The sequence below is a fragment of the Pinus tabuliformis genome, chromosome 6 (genome assembly GCF_031772625.1).
Source record: "Pinus tabuliformis cultivar Carrire ecotype Pingquan chromosome 6, CPIR1, whole genome shotgun sequence".
Taxonomy (NCBI): Eukaryota; Viridiplantae; Streptophyta; class Pinopsida; order Pinales; family Pinaceae; genus Pinus; species Pinus tabuliformis.
Window position 1 is genome coordinate 1,609,907,294 of NC_142292.1, and position 24,382 is coordinate 1,609,931,675.

The following is a 24,382-nucleotide window of genomic DNA, read 5'->3' on the forward strand; positions in this document are numbered from 1 at the left end:
CCGAGCCATTAAGTCTTCCTAAGTCCCATACCTCCATTTACTCTCTGAAGACGTGCAACGAAGTGGTTGAATTTATTTCTGAGGTAATTGTTGTCCTGGGTTTCTTTGTTGCAGAAGCTTCCACAGGATCAGTCCATATCGATTTGCAACCGTTCCATACCTCTATTCAAAGTCTCACCTGCCGACCCATCCACCTTCAAAGCTCTCTATCACGCTAGTGGAACATCACCACCTCAGGACTCTTACTATTAAAAGTGTTACGAACAACGAGTCCTGATCTCCTTTGGCCCCCTTTGGTTTTGCCCCTTTTTACCTTTCTTCTTGACCGGGGGGCTGTGACTTGGTGCTTGGCCAAATATCGGAGGTCGGAAAATCGATGATTTCTAGTTAGGGTTTTTATATTGGAGCTGCAACATGTTTGTGATCTCTGATTACAATAGCCCTTCAGTACTTACCCCTTGGTTCCTCGGCTCTTAATGTGACCATGGACCAACCCCCTTATTTGAGCCCCTTTATCGCACTTTCCCGTATGTGCACTACGTCACAAAGTGCCCATAAGCCTCAACCTTCAATTTGTGATTGCCGATGTGACATCATCACTACCACGTGGCACTTCCTGAGTGGTGACACGTGTCACCCGGATATGCCCTCTTTGGACCATTGAAAATGCTAGATCTGTGTGCCACATGTCCTCTGTACTACCACGTCATGCTGATGTCATGTCTTTACTGGATCCAATAATATTCTGCCACATGGCCCCTTGGAGGAGAGAGAAAAAAGGCTCGCTTGCCCTTGGTTTTACATTGATTTCCTTTCTAAATTGCTTTCGACCTTCTTGGTGCTTCAACAATAACATATCACAACTCACGATATCACAACATTTTAGAGTTGACACTTTTGAAAACGCTGATCACCAATGTGCGATATGGCTTGGTCACCGACTGTCGATTGCACTGTACTTTGAAACCCCCCGATCACCAATTTGCAACATCTACGATCGCTGATCGTTGATCACTGATTTCACTTTGCTTCGCTGCTAGACTTACGATATATCAAAGCCTTAATGCGTGATGCACCAATATGCGATGTCGTTGGAACCTCCAATATGCCATGTTGCCTGATCCTCCGATTTGCGACGGCAATATGTTCCCGGACCTATGATCTCTGATAATTGGTGATCAGTGATCGCTGGTTTTCTTTTCCCTCCCTTGCTACTGCTTTCAGAAAAGTCCAATTACGATTTCCGATGAGCTGGGACCTCCGATATACCGGAGACCTTACCCTTGGTCGTTTTCTCTTTGTTTTATAGCTTTTAAAGGGCAACTTCAATCTGCTCTAACTTTTGATCCAAAAGTCCATTTTTGGACTTCCACATACCATTAGAAAGATTATTCCAAGTAATATCCAATGGAGAGCGTCCAATTTAGATTTGAGAGCTTTTATGGCTTGGAAGATGGCTTCAAAATTCACTAGTCTTTTGCACTTTGGGCAACTGAAAACACATTTAGCAGTGAGTGACAACAACTCTAATGATATAGGTAAGAGAGCATCAAGAAACCGAAAGTCACTCTCATAAGCTTGCCTGCCAGCGACCAAAGACTAGATTTGTCAATGTTATGCCAACAACCCCGAGATTTGAGCCACTTTTTCAGGCCCAAAGCCCAGGTCACTGCCCAGAATGGAATGATAACTTAGGAACAGTAAAAGAACATGGAAATAATTATGCAAAAGCAATAAGTTAAACAAGACCTTAATCAAACCCCTACTAGCCATGCCAGGCATTTCGTCAAACATATCATCAACATGTAACCTACATGTGTAAACAACAAAATTAAGTGTAGGGATCTCATACTTATCTGAGAATCGCTATGAACCATTGTTCCCTCATGTCATTTATTGCATTATCATCTATTAGGCCATAGATACATTATCCATTCATTTACAAGTAAAAACATGTTGAGAGGCATACATAGCTGCTGTCATAAAACATACATATAATCAACATAATAACAACCAGAATACTCATGAAATTACAACCATATAAACCACATATAATCCATCAAAATGCTCATAGAAATACAAGGAGAAATAACCTTTCATTAATGATGCAAAAACCAAACCCAGGATGGGACTTCCACGTTCCACTTGTCCATAGAATGACTGAGCCAAATCTCTCTTCAATCATTCACCCCTGTGCCATATTCCAAGCATGAATGTGGGACTCAAACCAAAAGAACCAACTAGGGCATACCGAGGCTAAACCACCTCACCCTCATCAATAGAAACCAAGCTTTACTGTAATCCATCCCGGATCACTAGGCCAACACAATGAACACATCATAACATGATTTACCGTGATCTCCACCCAATCACTAGGCCAAACAAGCATGGATGCCACTGGATTTCTCCACCTACATCGTGAGGAATTTTCTTGTCTCCTAGTCTCTCAGGCTTTACCGCAATCCAAACCCAGATCACTAGGCCCTAAACCGAGACCCACTCTCCAGGCTTTACCGCATATCCCAAACCCAAGATTACTAGGCCCAACGGAGAGAAAACCACCTCTTGGCTTTACCATATATCCTACCATTCACCGACAAGGATTCCTAGGCCCACCGAGGTAACACAATCCTGGCTTTACCGCAACCCACAGTCTGGCTCAGGGGTCACTAGGCCAGTGGCTTTACCGTGATCCACAGTCCAGTTCAGGGACCACTAGGCCATGTGCTCTATCATTCAGAGATCCACCCCACTCAGCTTTGAATCCATCTGACAATCCAACTCAACCAAAACATGAGAACCCCATCACACCATGGCTATCCAGAAATGGCAAGGCTAGGCTGAAAACACTGTTACACCTGACAAAACCCATGCCACAACAACAAAAGAACCACATGTAATACCATGCATGCCAAATCTAGCAAGGAAAATACACATGCAAATCGATACCTGCAATGAATCCTGCTATAGCTGCTTGATCCTGCCTTTCCCTACTTGATCTTTGCTTCCTCTTGCCTTCTTTGCCTTTCTTGCTCCAATGCCAAAATGCTCCAAGAAAACTCTAAGTATCCAAGAGAGGGTGTGTGTGTGAGAGAGAGAGAGAGAGAGAGAGAGAGAGAGAATAATGAGAGAGCTCCAAAACTCAACTGACAAAAGATTACCAATCGATCCTTGCAAACCTTTTTATGAATGAGGCTTCTATTTTCTTCATTTTCCATTATTTTCCTTCAATTTCCTCCTCACATGCAACCTATGACCTTTCACCTCCCTTTTCTCCTAATTTCCATTATTTTCATAAATAAATTTGCCAAGAATGCCATTTGCCTTTCCAAAGCCTTACCCATTGCCTTTGCCAATTTCCTTAGCCATAAACAACCAAATGAACACCCCCTAGGATGTCTTACCCAACATTCAGCTTGGAATAAGTGTCCCATCAACCGTGGTTATTATTTTTGCCTTTATTAACTTTTATTACATGGAATTTTCACCAGGGCTGTTACACTCCTAGTGTAGTAAATGTAGTAGCACAAAGGAACTATGGTATGGAGAGGCTTAGATAGAGCGTCGCTCTAGCTACCTGGAAAGTGACAAATGAAAAACCTGGAAACTATAAGTGGAAGGGTAGGGTAGTCAATTTGATAACCCTAACTACCCTCGACCGTTGGATCTACGGATTCAATCGACATTGTCGAATGAGCAAGGGTAGGGCACCATGTGATGTTCACATGGTCGCCTTTGCCATGGCATCATTTCAAAGCACCAAGTGTATACCAGAGCCTATATGGTGTACAATTGTCCCATACTCATTAAAAACTAAACAAATATCAAGCACGCCATGCTATACGATTTGTATGAATGCAATATATGATAATTGAATCATACCATGTGGACATGATGATTATGACTAGGTACAGTTTATGCATATAGTTACAAGTTTGTAAAGTTAAATAAGTGAATATGAAGCATAGGATTCTAAAATCCATAGTTTGACACCTGAACGAATAAATGTAGGAGTTAGTCATAGATGAATATAGCCTTAGTGCTATAGTTACTTGTATACATTAGCCCTCTATAAGTCCCCTTGGAAATAATCGGTGAACTAAAGACATTGAATGATAGATCTTCACTTAGAAAACAAGGAGTCTTGGTAATAACAATGAGAAAATATAAACATGAGAACAAGGTTTACTGAACTTATACAATGTTAGAGTAATCAAGAAAGTACCATGAAACAAATGTCCTAAGAATTGTACAGAATACATATAATGTTACAATTGATATTTTAATTTGTTTTTGAGAGAAAATTAGGTACGTTACAATGAAGTTTAGTCAAGCTTGGACACTCCTTGGGAAGTTTAATTCCCTCAAAGTGGCTTCATCCTCAACCCCTCCCCATGAGGTTTGAACCTATAACTTGACAGGGGCTAAAACCCATGCAAACCAACTAGTTTATGCCTCACAAGTTCTTTGAACAAGATGTTAGTAAAAAGCTATATAAAAAATAATCACTATTTAAATGTTATTTATGCACATTTTAATTTTTTCTTCCAAATCTTGTCCACTACTATCAAGTTATCTTAAAATAAGTCATTTGCGAAGTTCATTTTTATACAAAACTCCTCATAAATTATAATATATATGTTGTAGAGTATATATATGTTGTAGAGTTAAGGACACATATATAAAACTTCTAAAAGAGTTGAGTTATTTATTTTTTATTATTTATTTATTTATTTTTATATGTATGTGTTAAATACTTGGATGCTTAAAATTATAAAAGAATAAATATGTATTGGAAAGCATAATTTATGTAAGGCTCAAGTTTTGGGATTTGAAAAAAGAGACTAGAGTTTTTTTTAATGCATTTAACATTTTTTGGGGATAAATTATACCTTAGCGTAAAGAATGATTTCTTTGCTTTTAACAAAATGAAATACAATTAATAAAAACCCACAACCACAAGATAAATGAAATCCTTTCATTGAGAAATGTTTCAATACTTGAGAAATTCACCCATGAAAATTTAGGGTTAAGCCTAGAATATGTTGAAACTATTTAAACCAACCACTTCAAGAAATACAACTTGATTTATAATGTAAAATGCAAGAGAGATGTTCAAATGTGATGTTGCCTTTTCAATTTAAAAATACACATAAATAAGGATAAGAAGATATAGAAGGCTATATAAGTACTTATTATCATCTCCTAATAATAAAAAATTATATGTATTTTTCTTATATATTTATTCTTTAAATGGTAAATTTTAGACAATGTGATAATATACTCTTTTATTCTATAACTTCATTATGCTTGGTCAATTGTTTATAATTTTTTTTCGTTATATGTAAACATTACATATTATCTTATTACAATGCATTTCTATAGTAAATCTCATTCTAAATTAATATTCCTCTTCTTAATTATGGACTACATTGTCATAATTGCTTATATATACATAACAATATAGGATGGAATTTGGCACTTAAACCTATCACTTTACTAATATATCTTTATATTAACTTTATCTTAAATATTAAATTTTTTCCAACCACCTATAACTATTACCATCCTTTTTCACAAAAAGTCAACTCAAGTCAAACAAAATCCATGTAAAACAATATTTTAATATTTTATATTATATATTAAAACAAATTCTGAATGCCAAGAATAATATTCTAACCATTTCCATCTTATTATTATCATTTTTTTCAAAAATCAATATTCTATACCAAGCTCAAAAAAATCCTAAGCTCCAAACATTTTGGAATACCACTTACTTTTTCCACCAACTTAAAACATTAACAAAATCTAATGGCTAAGCTGGGGGGCTAAATTTTTTTATCACCCCTCCAACTCCGCCAGGTAATGGAGGGTGGGATAGGGGCGCGCCCTCAATAATGACAACAGGCCTAACCAGATCAGACCCTGGTTAATGACCAGAACAAAGATACAGGAAAGAAAAAAAAGGAAAGAAGAACAACCATGATCCCGTTTGATAAAGTCGGTTTTCACACGGGGTAAGTGGTATCTCAGAATAAACAGGAAGCAAGCAAGCGGCATAGCATTGGAAATATGGTAGAAGAAGATATGGCCAGGTCCAAACCCCCGCATATCCTCAAAACCTAGATTTCTCCACCGTTCTTATAAGTTTAGTAGGTTTGTTCTAGCGTAAGGAGCCTCAGGGCACTCGAGATATTGACTACCGGCTGTTCGCCGGTTCGTTTCCGAAACGAAATACAGACCCTCGCCGCTGAATTTCTGAGGGTTTCAGCGACAAATTATCATGCAGGCGCCCTGTCAAAGGTACAGCTTTTTTATAGCTCGTTTGAGATCCAGTTTTGCGGTTTTGTTCTTTTCTTGTTGGGCTGAAATTGGGTTTACTCAGTGTTAGGTTATTCAGTTGTGTGGGCATATTCTCGGTTTTGTCAATTGAGTGATGCGAATCCTATATAATTTCTGTAGAAATTATAATTTTTTTTTTTCCTGGTGGTTCACTGCGTCTGGCACATTGAGTGTGAATTTTCAGGGTTTGTGCAAGTTTTATTATTATTTAAATTCGGGGTTTTGCTGTAATTGGGGTTCAATTTTGGCTGTAATTGATCTGGTGTTTATGTAAAATTGCAAGAGAGTAGGGTACAAGTCTAATCACTGCTCCTGGAGGTGATAACAGTTTCTTCTGTCCCAATTTCAGGTACATTCATTCTTGTTGTTAGTACCTTGTCTGCGTATTCTATGCACAATTGCGTTGAGTAGAGGTTATTTAGTTATTGGACATGAATTCCCGCACTTAATTGTACGATGGCCGTGTTCTTTTTTGTTTGTTTGTTTAAATTATATTTATTTATTGCATATGCACTGGGAGGTATGAGCATAACAAGATCCAGTAGGCACCGGTAGGTGTGATTGCATTAGTTTTTAGTAGCAGGAACAAGAATCTAGCTGTATCTTAGCCTGGACAATCACGGTCGCCCTCCGAGCACAAGATCCAAACTGTAGCCGCGTGGGTTAATGGCTATCGTATGAGTGTAGTACTGTTTGTTGCATGACCCTTTTGTGGTATTTGGTGTTAATTATCTCCATTATTGCCCCCTGGGATTTGTAATCCTATTTTATCGCTGTTTAAAATGATTTGCTTCACGGCCCGGCCTAGACTCGTTCACATCAATTTTTGTCATTTTATAAATTTTGTGGCTGTTGATTAGCCAATACTAAATTTATAGTGTTTCTGACTAGCCCATAGAGTAATGCTACCTCGAGGCTTGTACCCGTTGAAAGTTGTCTCGTTCCTTGTATTGAATCTCCAAACTCTCTGGAATGGGAAGCTCTACTTTTTAACCCGCACGTTAAGATTGCTACTGCTGTTAACAAGGTAGAACTTCTTGTAGCCTGTGGGAAGGCCATATACTCTTGTCTGTTACACGAACCTTTCATACTCTTTGGTGTCAATTACCTTTGTTTTTGCCCCAAGATATTCATCATCCATTTATAAATTGTTTGAAGTGATTGGCCCCGCTAGTCGGGGAGACTTATTTACAACAATATTCACCATTTTATTTATTTTGTGAGTGCTGATTAGTTAGCCTTGATTGTTTAGTTTTTCTAGCTATCCAGAAGAGTAATGCCACCTTCTCCCTCATGAAAGGTCCCTGTTTCTGGTATTGAATTTCCAATGGCTGTATTGGGCAGTGCTACTTGTTAGCCTGCAGATTAATAATTAATGCTTCTGCTGTTGCTGACATGGCAGTGATTGCTGCTGCTGTGATTTGTCTTGTGTGAAGAAACATCCTTTAGTTCCTTAGGTTCTGAAAATTCCCTTCCTCCGGTACTAAAATCACTTAGAAGTGTTTGTGTGCTTTGTGCTTTTATGTTATGGTCTGCTTAATATACTTGATTGTTGAAATCAATAAAAATGTGTTAGATTGTTTTTGAAAGCACTTCTTATGACTCGTTGACTTGCAATTAACATGTTGTCTTCTCTTTTGGTGTCATTATGATCAGGATGGAGCACAAGTCGCCTTATACTAATGGCTACCATCTGGCTAAAAATAATTATCAATATTCAGAACTCTTTAACCTGGATGTAAGTTTGTTTGATGTCATTCAAGTAGTATTTGTAGTCCTGTGGGATACAAGCGAAGCATTTATATTTGCTCTATACTAGTTTTATGCAGCTTTATGCTTTAGGCTACTTAAATGCTTTTATAATTGAAGTACTTGTATTTGATACATGTATTTTTATTGCCAGTCTGTACGGAATTTTCAGGTACCACATGATGATGATGATGATGATGATCCAGATAATTACACTAGCAGTAGTCAAGATGAGAGTAATGGAATTAAAGGTGCCACAAAGATGATGTTGATTTGTTACTTTGAATTATAGAAATCTATTAGGGTGTTTTTGGGCTTACCTTGTTTTTGTCCATCATAGCTAGGTAGAGATCATTGTGTGAAATTTCTTTACTTGCTTGTTTAACAACAGTGTAACAGTGGTTGGGTTGGGATAATTTGATTAACATCTCTGATCATTCTGCTCTGTTTCTTTTGACTTTAATGAAGCAGGTTATGACACAGTGCTTGCACAAATAAATGGTGGTCGGGCTGAGAGGCCATCAGATTTACCATCAGAGATGGCTTTAAAAAGAAAACGGTACCATGTTGAACCAGAGGCTGGTTATAACTCATCTGCACGGAAAGATGCAGACAGCAATGATGAAGATGATGATGACTTTGAGAAGCACATATCAGAGGAATATTATCGGACCATGCTTGGGGAACATGCACAAAAGTTCAAGAAAGCCAATAAGTTGAAAGCAGCAGCAGCTGCTGCTGCCCGCATAGGTCCCTCCACTGCAAAGCGTACATCAAACGGGAAAAGTCGGAAATTAAGTCATGGCTCTCAGATGGTTCTAAAAGATGAGAGGACTCCACATGGATTAGACGTTCCTGCTTTGGCAGGTCCTCATATAGACGATGCAGTCCAGAATCTGGGGAATTACAACCATCTTGACATTGCACCTGAACATGGTCTGCATACAACAACATCTGGTTTATTGGAGATAGCAGAGGGAGTTACTTTTGAAATTCCGCCAGTTTATGACAAATTAGCACCACTTCTTAACTTGCCAAACTTTACAGATGTTCGAATAGAGGAGAGTTTTTTGAAGGGTAGGCTAGATTTGAGATCTTTGTCTGCCATGATGGCTGCTGATAAAAGGATTAGACGTCAGAACTGTGCTGGAATGGGAGAACCTTCCACAAAGTATGAGACTCTTCAGGGCAGGTTGAAAGCACTATCATCATCATGTGACTCAAGCCAAAAGTTCTGTCTGCAAGTATTTGATTCTGATTTGGAAGCATTACCAACACAGCAGGAATCATTAGGCATTCAAAGGCTGATTATGTCTGAAACAGGCAAATTGCAAATTTGTTATGTGAAGGTCTTGGAGAAAGGGGATAGCTATGAGGTTCAATACACATTTTATTGATTTGCTTGACTTATCATTCTGCTTCCACATACTGTCTTTTTTAGCATTCTATTAGATTACAAGAGAATTCTTGCCCATGTATACATCGCTAATTTGTAATAATATAATGCATCTTTGCATATTCTGTGTATCTTCATCAAGTATGGTCATTTTAAGAGGCTAGTTCTTTCCGACCCTGTATTTAGAACTAATTTATTTTGGCTACCAAAACTTTTCTTCATGGTTGGAAAACCGGCTAACCACAGATCCATTAGTAGTTGAGCATAACCTCAGGACTGATTTTCCAAACCTGTTTATGACAGAAGTGGGCAATCTATTCTGTGGTGCATGTGTTTAGGAACTTTACTTTTTTAGAAATATAGATAGTCATTTGGTTTTCTGCACTTCTACCCTTTAAAGTATCTATATAAGTAATGTGATTAGAATGTTTATGTTACAAAACAAATTCTATGGCTTACCCCTTTTTAAGTTAGCTGTTTGGTATCTCTTCTGAAGCAGAGAGAAATTCTTCATTTAATTTATTTCTTTATACCTTTTTGCTGAGACGATAACTAAGTTGACTTGTGGTTGTAATGTATACAGATTATTGAACGCAAGCTACCCAAGAAGCATCCCATACAAAAAGATCCATCTGTGGTTGAAAGGGAGGATGCTGAGAAAATTGCAAAGAACTGGGCCAACATTGTCAAAAGAGACTTGCCAAAACACCATAAAACTTTCTCATTATATCACAGAAAACAATCAAATGATGCTAAAAAATTTGCAGAATATTGCCAAAAGGAGGTATATAAAAATCTCTATAAAACGTAAACTATATTCTTTGTATGGAATTAACCTAAGATTACCCTTATTCATATAATTTGTTCATATTCTTATCTGCTACAGATCAAATTGATATTCAACATCTTGGGGGTATATTTGAATTCTTTAAGATTGTTCAAATATATCTGTCAACTGTAGTATCCATGACTATGCTTTGAACTTGTTTTTTTGAATGATTTAAGTAGTTATACTTCAAATTATATATGTATCCTCTCATCTGTCTGTCAATTTATGTTTCAGGTTAAGGCTAGATCTGCACGGTCCTTGAAGCTGATGAAGGCTGCATCAATGCGCACCAGGAAATTAGCTCGAGATATGCTGCTATACTATAAAAAAGCTGACAAAGAACAGGTATAGTGCTTCAAGCTGAAGTGAAACAAGGAAAACAAATTATGCCCCTTTATTTGTTATAAGAAAGAAATTTGGCTAATGTAGATGAAAGAGAACACTATAAACAAATGAATCTGTTTAGATTCATGAGTCAGGACAGTTTGAAAATCTAGTTCGTACTTCGGATTAGAGGACATTAGTGTAGAAGTAGATCTCTGAAATGCTGAATAGGAACTGTACACTTTAAGAATCACAAGATGAATCATATCTCAGAAATGTGGAGACTGAACTCTGCATATAAATCAGAATCTATACATATATCCTAATGTGAAAATTGAATAAAAGTTCACTAGAATGAGACTTTCCTACCATTTTAAAAGGAAGCAGGGATAATTTATTAAGAATGGAAAGTGACTAAGGGGTCAATAATTACAAAACATTATATAGCCAAATTATTGAGACTCCCTGATATACTGCAGTGAGTTCCAACATCTATTTTGCTATGAGCATCTATGGGCAAGTGGTATCTATTCTATCAAAATCAGCCATGACTTGTACCAGGCTTTGATCTTAAAGCTTCTTGGGAATAGTCCTCCAGCTTCATGTAAAGAGAGGTGCAATAATGGAAAAAACTGGATGAACCAACTGAATTTGGTTAAGAGTTATCCACAGAAATATCTTCATATGGTCTTCTCAGGCTTGTTTCTTCCCTCTCTAGATGAAGAAGCCAATATCGATTTTAGCTGCATGATTCACAGAGGGGTATGAAATCTCTGGGGACATGTTGCCATGCATTTGCATATATTTCAAATTAGGGTCTGGAACAGCTTCATGATACTCCCACAAACTATACTTCTCTTGGTGGATTTGAGGCAGGTTCTCCCTGCTGATTTTACTCAGCTTCTCCTCCCTGTTCAGGTTTTTTAGTTTAAGATATTTATAACTCCTCTTTTGAGCCTTCAGTCCGATCAATGTCAGGTTCTCCTTGTTCAGTGTCCTTGTCTGCAGATGTCTTGAGGTCAATATTTGAGACTTATTTTTCTGGTTCTTTAATGTGTGAACCCATATTGGGTTCTAAATATTTTGTTAAACACCTAAAACCTCCTTTCTTTGTCAGTGGAATGTCCTTTGGCTTCGTGCTGCGGGAAATTTCCAGATGTGATCAAACTCTTAATCTGAAAGCAGCAGTCTAATATTCTAATTTTTGATCCTAGGAACATCTTTAAATTCAAGCTTTATGGCCCCAGGAAGGTCTTCGTAGTGACCAACAACAATGCAAACTTCGAGGAAAAGTCAAAATGCTATCTTTATCTCTAGAATTTACCAAGATGAACCTGCTAATTGCATTTTTGGTGTGCTTGAGAATGTCTTTAAAGTTTGGAGCAAAGGTGCAGAGGTTTGTATGGTGGACCAAACCAGGACAAAGTACTAGCCAGCTGGGATAAATCATTAAAGTCTGGGTGACATGGTTGAAGGAAGGGACTAGCTCTGCCCCAAAACCTGGGCGCCATTTCCATGAGTTTTCTACAACGGTATTGATTTCTGAAGCCAACAACAAAGAAGCCCTTAGCACAGGAAAAGTATTCAATGACTTGTCACAAACCCACCCCACAGAAGTTGAAAAGCCTTCAATACAAATCTTGGTCAAAAAAGGCTTGGAGATCGTGCTCAGTAATGGATGAGATTAACCTCAGGTGTGCACCAGCCGGAGAAAACTAGAGTGTGAAGCCAATGCATCACACATTACGTTGCACTCTGAAGGTTGCTCACTTGTGATGGCATCTTTGAAGGACTGAGGTGTTGCACATGCCTGATACAGAGGGATACTCAATCCCTCCAAACCCCTCATATGCAAATCAGGATTATTTGAATTGTACAATAGAATGAGACTTTAAGCCAACTAAGTTGGCACATTTGTTGCAAGCTCAATGTGCCCACTGCTGCATAATTTGACTAGTACAGAATTACTTAAAGTGATATTAGTAAATTTTTTTTTTTTTTGGTTTTGTTTTGTTTAATTTATTTTATATAAGTTTAAAGAAATCCTGAATGTGAGTTATTAGAAGAAAATAATCATTTCTTGGTTTTCTCAAAGACAGATTTATAATATTGGTAAATGGTGGCTTTGTTAACAGGCTGAAATCAGGAAAAAGGAAGAGAGGGATGCAGCGGAAGCTTTGAAGCGTGCGGAAGAGCTCAGAGAAGCTAAAAGACAACAGCAGAGGCTAAACTTTTTACTTTCACAGACAGAGCTTTACAGTCATTTCATGCAGAATAAATCGGCTTCTCAAGCTGCTGAACCTTCAATGCTAGCTGCTGGAGCCTCTACTTCCGAAGCAGATGTGGGTCAAAATGTAGATGATGTGAAACCAACAGAGGAAGAAGATCCAGAAGAAACTGCATTTAAAGAAGAAGCCATTAGAGTTGCAAAGAACGCAGTCTCTGAACAGAAAAAAATAACGAGTGCATTTGATGACGAGTGTTTAAAATTTCGTGGAGCTGATAGCCTGACACTGGAGGGTGTGGCTGACGGTTCTAGCAACATGGATTTGCTCAACCCGTAAGCTTTTAGACGATAAAGTTCTAACTTAATACTTAAATAAGATTGTTCAGTGCCTTCTTGCATTGCTGTCTTTGTTATGCCCTCTGGAATCTAAAGTGCCTTGCTCATCTTGTCCTGTGTAGTTCCTCAATGCCTCTTACCTCATCGGTGCAAACACCAAAAATGTTTACTGGTATTCTGAAAGAGTACCAACTCAAGGGTCTTCAATGGCTTGTAAATTGTTATGAACAGGTGAGTACTTTTTAGATGAAGCTGTACAAATAACTCTTTACCTTTTGGGGATTCTCTTTTTCGGTTTGTAATTTTATTTCATATATGTAGGGACTGAATGGCATCCTAGCTGATGAAATGGGTTTAGGCAAGACCATTCAAGCAATGGCATTCTTAACTCATTTAGCTGAGGTATCTAATTTCTCTTTTGACAATATTTGCTACCTTTTAAATCATTTTTTTCTTGTTTATAAAAAATTCAAGCTTTAGGCTGTTAATTTGTTCAGTGCCAGGCTATGTTGATATGCACTTTTCGTTATTGTATTTTACAAAGTCATGGTTTTGTCCTTTGGCAGGAAAAGAACATATGGGGACCATTTCTTGTGGTTGCACCTGCCTCGGTGTTGAGTAACTGGACTGATGAAATTGGAAGGTTCTGTCCTGATTTGATATGTCTCCCTTACTGGGGTAATGAACGGCAAGTACTTCGAAAAAATATACATCCTAAGCGACTTTATCGAAGGTAGTACTTGTAAGCTTTCATGTTCTGCACATGGCCGAATTCTGATTCCTATATTTCATATATCTACATAAAACATGTTTGCTTTTTACTGTTTTCTTCTTGTGATAATAAATTTCATCTTATATGAAAGTGCTTCAATTTTGTTAACTTCTTCAGGGATGCAAGTTTTCATATACTTGTCACAAGTTACCAGCTCCTTGTAACTGATGAGAAGTTCTTAAAGAAAGTTAAATGGCAGTATATGGTTTTAGATGAAGCTCAAGCGATTAAGAGTTCAAACAGGTAGGTGAAATATAGTTTCTTGAATCACTGTTAAGCTCCAAAGAGTCAAAATGTTATCCAGTATCTGATGCTTGGGATCTTTTTTTGTTTTTGGTGTTCCATTCAAAAGGAATTTATAGGTGTCAGATACAAGTGATTTAACTTCTAAAGAGTCACTTATATTTTGCAGTATACGGTGGAAAACGCTCTTGGGTTTCAACTGTCGAAATCGCCTTTTGCTTACTGGAACACCCATTCAAAATAACATGGCAGAACTTTGGGCACTGCTTCATTTTATTATGCCAACATTGTTTGATAGCCATGAGCAATTCAATGAATGGTTCTCCAAAGGGTATGATCTCATTCATCAATGGTTGTTTTGATAACCAAGCATGTTTTATGGTTTGAGCATGTAGGTTTTCACAGTTGGCCATACATTTAGTAAATATTTCCTGGATATGAACTGTATTGGAGTTTTAAAATGACCCAACTCTTTGAGTGGACACTCATCCATCATTGGATCCAGTTGAAGCCTGTGATGGGTGAAGTGTCCTCTTGAAACATTGGGTTCTTTTAAAGCTCCAACACACTTAATATACAAAATGTGTTTACTATACAATGTTATTTGGTGTTGAGGTTAAGTAAATATTTTTATCACATTCTAACATTTGTTACGCTTTTGATGCCTTTGGCAGTATAGAAAACCATGCAGAGCATGGAGGCACTTTGAATGAACACCAACTTAATCGACTAGTAAGTGTTTTTTATTTCTATCTTTTCTTTTCTTATGAATTTGCTTTTAGTTTTGAAAGCTCTCAGACTCAGATTTGCAAAAGCTTGGCCACCTTTTGAGTCTGGAGGACTCGGTGACTTGGTAAATCTCGGCTCCAAGACTTGGTACATAGGAAAAAAGCTCAAAACATATGATACAGGAGTTTGACTAGTGAATGACGAGTCTTGGTGAGTTTTGTCCAGGGAGGTGAGTTCCAGTGTTCGTTTCAGAACTGACATTGTGAAACTCGGCAAGACTCAGGAGTTCCAGACAAGTCTCACAACTTTGTTACTAAATAGTCTAAATTCACAGAGATATTCAGGTCTCACAAGTTTCTCTCTTTAGGTCCTTTTCAGGCCTGTGAGATATTCTCATTTTCTTCCTGTGCAAAAACTGCCCCCTGTTTCTGCTACTTACTGGGAGGAAACTCTTAATCCTGTTCTTGTCCACTTTATTTATTTGCCTGTCTGTTTGAATATACCTATTGGTCCTTCTCATTTTCCTCATCACTATCCTGCCATCTAGAGAGTCCACTGGCCTCCTTCTTTGTCTGATTCCTTAAATGTCAAAGGGTCATCCCGGAGCTAGGTTGGCCTTTTTTTGTTGCCTTCCTTACCCTCACGAAACTGATGAATCACTTTCTTGATAATTGCCCTTCTTGGGTCTTTCCTAAAAGGCTTTTTGTTTCAAGCATGCCAATGCAAACTCTATGACTCTTCAGTGCGTTACTTTTTTCATTCATGTCTTGTGACACCTTTTATTCTCACACTAGGTTTTGAATGGCTATGTTCATATAATCAAGCATTTGCCTACAGCAGATTCCTGGCAATTCAAGGGTTACCTTTTTTTTTCAGACACCTTTGAAGATTTAGTTCCTGACGAATTTCTAGCTTAAGATATCAGGTCTTTGTCAGTTGGCCTATCCCTGAACACAAAGACCTTTTTAATGTAATTTTTAACTCTTTCCAGAGTATCATCAACCTGAGAATGGAGGGAAAACTTCAAAGTTTTACCTAGACAAGGGTAGAGTAGAGAACCAATGAGGTTGGATCAAACTTTTGAAATGAGGTTTCAGAGGTAATTTTGAACTCGCCCAAAGCTAGGGTCCCTATTCCATTACTCTGGTTCCTGTTCTAAAATTCTCAGACTTGTCAGTGGTCAGTCTCTTTGATCAAGGAAATATGCTATAGCTCTTTGTCGATGTACTATCCAGTCAACTCATCAATTAACTGAATGACCAAAGTCCTTTGCATTTGTAAACTAAAGCAGAATTCAAAGTCATTTTAAAGGCTTATCTATCAAATTTCGAAGGAACCTTGTGGGGAAGCCCAAGGGATGCTTCCCCACATCTGTGGATGACATCCCTAGTAAACTCATTGGCATAGACTAGTGCATTTAACCCAGGGAGATTCAAATTGAGCGCCTAACTGGCATGGAACTAGCAAAATGTCCAACAACACTGGTGACAATCAATTGAGCTAACCCTTTTGGCTAAATTGTTCAGTCCCTTATTTTGGAATTATATCTTTATATGAGAGTCCTAGGTGAATTCAAATATGAATAAAATCTATTTCCAATAACATGGGCACAGTGCTTTTACGTGCTTCCACTGACTGCAAATTCTGCACGGCTGATCTATTACTAGGTGCAACTGAAGTTCATCTAGCGACTACTGAACCGGGTTTCTCTATAAAATTAGAAGAACATTATGGGCACTGAAACGAGTTCCTGAAAGTACTAAGCAAGTAGTTGAAATAATTTGCAAAACCTAAAAGCTGACTAATTGTTTGTGGCACATATTGCCAGCCACTCCCCACTTTTAATTTTTCATTTCTTTGAACCTGCTGATAGAACCCTTGTGGAATTTCCAGTGGCATTAGATGTTCCCTGTGGACCACAGCTGCATGATGCCATTTGTGTTGATGTGACATCTTCCAAACAATTTTTTGAAATTCTAAAGTTAATCTTGCCCACTAAGTGACTGAGTTGTTGAAACATTTCTCAAAAAGTACTTCATTCCAGAAAATTAAGGGAGCATGGCCAAAAATGCCTCATAGAAATGATGATTTCCAGCTTTCCATTCTCCCAGCAAACCTCAATCAATATGCCTCACCAGTATAACTTAATTACTGCAAAGCATCAACCAAAAAATGGAAAAATATCATTTTGGTCACCATCCTCGCCAGTATAACTTAATTACTACAAAGCATCAACCAAAAAATGGAAAAATATCATTTTTGCCACCATCCAATCCAAGCCTTCAACTTTATGCCTCTGTTGTATGGGTAGTTGCTACAGGTATTTTTGCCGAAGTGCCTATAATGGTCCATCGACCACCACCAACCTAGTGGATTTTTAGCTGTTGTTGTTATAGTTTAAAGAAGTGAAAGAATAGAGAAGCATGTGCTACTCTAGAGGACATGGGCTTGTAGAATGAGAAATTGCTTGCTGCAAGTTTGGCTTAGTATACAAATCATGAGCACAGGTCTCTGATGCATAATCGTCAAATTTACTTTTAGCTCACAGTAAAGATTTATTCCTTCATTTCTCTGGCTTATCAATTTCATTTTCATTTTACAATAAATAAGCAGCTAAAAATATTAATTTTTTATGATTGTTTCTTCATCAGCATGCTGTTCTAAAGCCTTTCATGTTGCGTCGAGTCAAGAAAGATGTGATCACCGAAATGACCAATAAAAAGGAAGTAACAATGAACTGTACATTGAGCTCTCGCCAGCAAGCCTTTTATCAGGCTATCAAGAACAAGATTTCTGTAGCCGAATTACTTGATAGTGCCCGAGGTCATATAAACTACAAAAAGGTTGAAAACCTCATGAACATTGTTATCCAGTTGAGAAAGGTATGGTCAGTGCCACCCTTGCTGATAGATATTCTTGAAGATACTTGTTGTTTTAATTGCAAAAGCTGGTTGCATTTCTTAACTCAGTTTACTATCGTAAATGGATTTTCATTTTAGTACAAAAGTTTTCATTGGAACTGCCTCGTTTTTAAAACCACAAGGACATGTTTGATTACAAATTTTACTGGATTTGCTTTTTAGTTTTTTCAATGTTCAGGTCAAATTTTGAAAAAAATAATGATTAGACTGTCAGACGCATGCTTATTGAACAATGTAAAAGAAATTAGGCTGAGCTTCCAATGAAATAACAAAATATTAGGGAGCATGCTTTAGTTTTTGCCTCATACAGAAGGGCTATTCCTTGTCTGATCTTCCAAAAATATTAGGCCTTTTTTGAGGATGGCTGTTTCTAATTGAAGTTAAAATATTTTCATTTTTTATTATATCAGGTATGCAATCATCCAGAGTTATTTGAAAGGAATGAAGGGCGCATGTTTATGTACTTCGGGCAAATTGGGAATTCTCTTTTACCACCACCTTTTGGTGAATTGGAAGATATACACTATGCTGGAAGTCGAAATCTTATCTCATACAAGGTAACAAATAGAAACCTTTTCCTATTTCTCTTATTCTGGATTGACATTAATAATGCTGTTTTTTTGCACTTATAAAATGACTTTATCATGTACAATCCTGATTTCAATACTTTTGTTTCCAGATTCCCAAGCTAGTTTACAGAGAGGGCGTTCAGAGCCTACCCATGTCCTGCTCTGGATCAGTTCAGGGGTTTCGACACAGATGTTTGAACAACTTGTTTAATGTCTATTCGCCTGAAAATATTCATTCATCAATTTTTCCATGGCAAGCAGAAGGGGAATCTGCTTTTCCTGCTAAAAGTGGCACATTTGGCTTTTCTCGGATGATTGACCTCTCGCCAGCTGAGGTTGCTTTTCTTGCTAAGGGTTCAGTTGTGGAGCGGTTGCTTTATTCTTTAGCGAAATGGGATCGCCAATTTTTAGATGAAATTATTGAAGACTTCCTGGAAAGTGAGAAGGATATCTTGCAGTGTGATCAGATTGAAGAAGACAAAGTGAGAGCTGTCAGTAGATTGTTGATGCTGCCAACACGTGCAGAGTCAATCTTTTGGAGAAGAAAGCGTGCTACTGGTCCTGGAAATGTAAATTTTGCAGGATTGGTCATCTCCCATCAAGACCGTTCTCTTAATAATATTGGACTGTTAAAATCTGTTTATTCTTTCATTCCACCAATTCGAGCTCCCCCGGTATGTTTATATTTAGTTTGATTTTTGTTTGAATGTGTAAACAGATTTGTTTTACCTGGATCGAGTGCTTCATTGTGTTTTTAAATGATTATATTTGCTGGAAGCCTTGTTTGCTATGATTAAAACATGGCTGTATGACTTGTAAGTGCTAGAGTTCCACTGAGGTTTGTTCATTGTGCTGCAGATTGATGTCATCTGCTCAGACAGGGGTTTTGCATATCAGAATGCAGAAGAACTTCATCAACCATGGATGAAAAAAATACTTGTTGGTTTTGCTCGTACTTCTGAGTTCAATGGTCCTACAAAACCTCGGGATCCTCATTATTTGATTAAAGAAATAGACTCAGATTTACTCTCTGAGAAGCCAGTTCTTCAGCTTACAAATCGAATATTTGGATCTTCACCTCCTTTGCAAAGCTTTGATCTTGCAAAGATGCTTACGGTACACCTAATACTATTATGAATATCTGGATGTTGAAGACATTATGATTTTTGTGTTTAGAAATTGCATCAGACTGTTTGCTTTATAAGGGAGCAAGTATTATTATAATATTGATTCTACAAAACTTTTTTTTTTTCCTGTAATTCTAATCTTAAACATTTGTCTGAGCTAAATGAAGTACAAAATGAAGAATAAAAAAGTCAAAATTCTTGTTATCTAAATATGACTTAATATGCGACAGGATTCTGGGAAGCTACAGACATTAGATGCTTTGCTGAAACGCCTCCGTGCTGAAAACCATCGAATTCTCCTGTTTGCACAAATGACTAAAATGCTCAATATTCTTGAGGTGAGTTGCAAGAATAAGCAGATGAATTCATGATAATTATATTCGTTAAAATTGTTTTTGTTGTTGGAGCCATCCAATTTTTTTCACAATATCCTGTCCTCTAGCGGCTTCTCTGTTATCCACCTCACTTATTCTTACTACTGATTATGAAGTAGACGTAAGAAAAAGTGTGTATTAGTGTGTTACATTTCAAGTGCAGTTACTGTTTTTCTATGGTGTATGATGATGATGAAGGGTATAGAATTTTACAGGTTTAAATTGTTTTGTTCCCTAAAAGGTTGCAATCTGTGCTTAGAGCATAATTACAAGAATGGTTGAAATTTGTTTTCATTACATTTTAACATCTCATTAGGGGAAATTTCAGGTCTAAAATGGGCCTCCTAAGGAAAATAATAAAATAATAGTTAAAATAATAAAATAAGAGTTATGATTTTTCGAAGAAAAAGGAAAAAACTACTTTTTATTAACATCATATTTTTGACTTATCTCCAATGAACACATGCAGAGTGGGTATTTGTTGGATTTGGAATTTAATTCCCCATCCAACGAATGCCTACACCTGAAATCAGAGTATACCTATAGGGGAGATGTTTCAAAAATACAATTAAAGAAAGTAGTTTCTTTCCTTTCCCTCCAAAAATACTTACCCTTGTGTTTGGCATCATCATCTTGAATCCTGTTAGTTCTTTTAAAGTTGATTTAGATAGTATATTTTTTGTTTTGAGACCCATTTTTGACATCAGAATTCCCCTAATGGTAGTTTTGCATTTTCTCTAGTTTCCTTTATGTACCAAAAATTTGGTTGATGTCACAGATGGCTTACAAACTGATTTTTGTACAGGACTACATGAATTACAGGAAGTACAAATATCTTCGTTTGGATGGATCTTCAACCATAATGGATCGCCGTGACATGGTCAGGGACTTCCAAAGCAAGTAGGAATGCTGTTCTAACTTCTGGCATTCTAATAACTGTCTACTCATTCCTTGATAAGATGTGAAGCTCTGCAATATATTCAGCAGCATTCACAAATTATTTTTAGTATGTCGTGAGTTCAATTGGTTGCTTGTGGCTTAATCTAGCAGATGAATTCTCTCTAGTTACATAATGCACATGGAAAAATTCCTTTTGGATGACTTTTTTGCAGGCAAGATATATTTGTCTTTTTGTTAAGCACAAGAGCTGGGGGCCTGGGAATCAATCTCACAGCTGCTGATACTGTTATATTTTATGAAAGCGATTGGAATCCAACTTTGGACTTACAGGCCATGGACAGGGCACATCGGCTTGGACAAACGAAGGAGGTTGGTCAAAATTCTATCTTGAAAGTTGGTCTCTTTGAATTAAAGTCTGATGTTGGACTTTATGGCAGGCTGCTCGTTATGTAATGGAAGTTTAGAACTGTGGTTAAGGTTTCAAAGTTTGTGATCTTGTTACTACCTTGATAATTTCAGATGTACTTATGTCATTATTAGTGTGTAGGGGATCGCTAAGCTCTATTCTGCATGTATTTGTTATTTTCTGACATTTTTCCTGCACAATGTTTTCTCTGTCCTGAATTTTTCCTTCTAGTTACCACCTTCCCTTCTTTTTCCTTATATTGGCTTTTGCTTGAGCACATTCATAAATTATGTAATTTATGGTTCAGGTCACAGTGTACAGACTGATTTGTAAGGAGACTGTTGAAGAGAAAATTTTGCAAAGAGCTAGTCAAAAAAATACTGTTCAGCAACTTGTTATGACGGGGGGTCATGCACAAGGTGATTTACTGCATGCTGAAGATGTCGTTTCCTTGTTGCTGGATGATGCTCAGCTGGAACAGAAGATAAAGGAGCAAGGACCTATGCAGGTGCTTTTAAGACTCTCTGGGCTTCTTTCTGGTGGATATTAGTTGGTTGTGTATTCGTGCAGAGAGGTTCTCACCAATTTTAGTTTGTATAAAAGTTCATTGAAAAATACAATTAAGAACTAGGTTTGTGCAGGAAGATTATATAAATTGTTTGTTAGGATGATGCAGTTCTCATTATTAGGAGTGCAACTAGAGATTAATATGTTGTGACTAAGTGTCTTGCTATGTAGCTAAAATTCTTGCACTGCATTTTAATTTTGGTTCCGTTTATCTGGTCTTTTTATCAGCAATTATTCTTCCTTTTGCTTCCTTCCATTTTCATCATCTTATTTTCATGTTTTGGCTTGTGTGATGGTAAATCACCAGGGTAAGGATAGGCAGAGGAAGAGAAAGGGCATGTCCAGTGCAGCAAAAGCTATTCGGATCAATGCTGAAGGTGATGCTTATTTAGAGGATTCTGCAGTAGCACAAGAGAATGCTATTGAACTAGATACTGGAAAGGCAGGAACTAGAAAGGTTAGTTTGGTTCTTTTCAGTATTTGATTGGGAGTAAAGAATGCTGAGAAAAAAAACTGTCTTGAAGGTTTGTTCGTATGATCTGTTTATTATTACAAACTTTTCATTTGGCAACATAAAATGCTCTGTTTCTTAGACAGTTTGTAGGGATCTGGAAACTAATTTTAGAAGATGTTCTAAATTTTGCAGAGAAAATTTAATTCGGAGAGGAAGCCATCTTCAAAACCTAAAAATGCACAGAAAACTATGAAGGATTCAGAGGTACCTCTAGAACAAATTGATCCTAAACATTTGAGAATAGATGGTGATTCTAAACAGAAAGGAAGACCTGGGAAGAGAATGAAGAAGAGTGCAAATGATGTCTCACAACCAGGCAGACCTGTTGAGAAAGTTGGAGAGTCTGCAGAATCCCCTTCTTTTGTTAATACAGGTAATATTGATGCCAATGCAGACATTGAAGAAGAAAGTTCTTCTCGCAGCTGGTCTTCTCCAAGATAGAAGCCCATTTGCTGGGTTTATCTTTAACCAGTATTGCAATGCTATTGGTACTAGATGATCACATTGGCCTTGGTCTTATCCAACAAGAAGCATCTGATGGCAAAAATTTGTACAGGTAGGATCAGCAGTAGCAAAAATTTCTACCTTTTGGTCCTTTGAAACTACTATGTAGTGATACACATGCCCTATTCTCAAGGTGCTTAAGCTAAAGTAACTCCCATGCTCTCAGACTCCAATATTGCACAGAAAACTTGAAGCAGGATATATTTTGGCATATGAGAGGTTTGAGAGCTATCTGAGGCCGGTTCAATGTATTTTATGTTCTGAGATGAATGAAATCTTCCCACCATGCATCAAGATGTGTGGGTGTACATGTCATACTCGGTGCTATTCATACCATTCATTTTGGCAACCCCTCTCTCCATGGTTTTTGCAAACACATTTTTAGACTGTGTTGCGCTTTTCTATGTATACCCAATTCTGGCATCTTCATTGCGGTGGGTTGCAGCTCCAGGCTGAGAATCAGTCTTTATTGTCTTCCATTTAGATTTTAGTTATTTCTGCTGGTCCACATATCCTTTAGTAGTAGCCTATACTTTAGTGTATGCTGCCAACTCCAAGATGCTAACTTTCATAAGCATCTTCACCTCCTTTTATGACGCCTTTTCTTTTAGCATTTTATTAGCACAACAATCTTTAATTGTTGGGTACAGAGAGCAGGAAAAGACCCGTGCATGGTATTTTTTTTGGTCAGGCCAACATCCCAACTGAGTTTGCATTGTAAGTTATGGCAGTTGCTACAAGCTGTTATATCCCCAAGTATGTGCTGTAGGTGACTTCTTTGTATAGCTCCTTTTGTGATAACTTTATTATTATTTTATAATCTATCACAGATGAATTTTTGTATCTCATTTACAACTTCTGTTTTGTGCCTGTATGGTTTTGTGGACATAATTCTTTTGTTATTGTAGGCTTTTATATTATCGATATTTGGTGGATTCCTTTGCACTCCTTTTAATGCAAGGTTAATGGTGATTTCTCTTTCTGGATACTGTGTTTCTTAAATAAAGCAATACCACTAATCTTGTTTGGAAAGTCTTTTTTCTTGAGGTCCAAGATTTGACGTTGGATATGCTTTTTTATATAATCTATATAGAAATCTCTTCAAAACATTGACATTGACAAGGACATAGACTCGAAATAGATAGTGCCAGTTAAAATACAGGAAAAATGCACACGTAAAGGATGGATGATGACAATGCTATATGCATATATAAGAAATGTATTCAAGGAACTGAACAAAAAATATGGCAGTAAAGAGATGATATCATTCCGAGCATGTATGCGCTGACAGTTTAGCAGAAGGGGCAAAAAACAGTAAGGGCGTTGGAGTAACAAACATATAGACACATAGTTTTTACACAGTCAAACTAGTAACAATTGGCACACCGATAGCATGCTTTAGAGGCCTTGATAATGTACCAGAAAACTCTACTAAAAATATTGCAATTAATTAAAAAACGGTACAAATTTGAAAGGGCCAACGGTAGATTCCACAAACTCCAATCAAATTGAGTATTTTGATTAATTGGGAGTTTGGGAATGAACCACCGTTG

General features: G+C 37.3%; 1 protein-coding gene across 2 annotated transcripts; it reads left to right on the forward strand.

Annotated features, from left to right (window-relative positions):
* The first annotated feature begins 5,821 nt into the window (after nt 1-5,821).
* On the forward strand, nt 5,822-23,677 carry INO80 (DNA helicase INO80-like protein). Of its 2 annotated transcripts, none has more exons than XM_089429103.1 (23): nt 5,822-6,303; nt 7,999-8,080; nt 8,246-8,342; nt 8,560-9,467; nt 10,071-10,271; nt 10,551-10,661; nt 12,776-13,200; nt 13,326-13,434; nt 13,525-13,605; nt 13,770-13,936; nt 14,093-14,218; nt 14,388-14,549; nt 14,893-14,950; nt 17,599-17,829; nt 18,279-18,425; nt 18,548-19,111; nt 19,296-19,553; nt 19,795-19,902; nt 20,744-20,838; nt 21,051-21,207; nt 21,552-21,752; nt 22,119-22,268; nt 22,458-23,677. In XM_089429103.1, the coding sequence occupies exons 1-23, from the start codon at nt 6,284-6,286 to the stop codon at nt 22,764-22,766; spliced, it is 4,767 nt and encodes a 1,588-aa protein (XP_089285229.1). In that variant the 5' UTR covers nt 5,822-6,283; the 3' UTR covers nt 22,767-23,677. The 2 variants fall into 2 exon arrangements, with proteins under 2 accessions (XP_089285229.1, XP_089285231.1); XM_089429105.1 differs by having other exon boundaries at nt 8,563-9,467.
* The last annotated feature ends 705 nt before the right edge of the window (nt 23,678-24,382 follow it).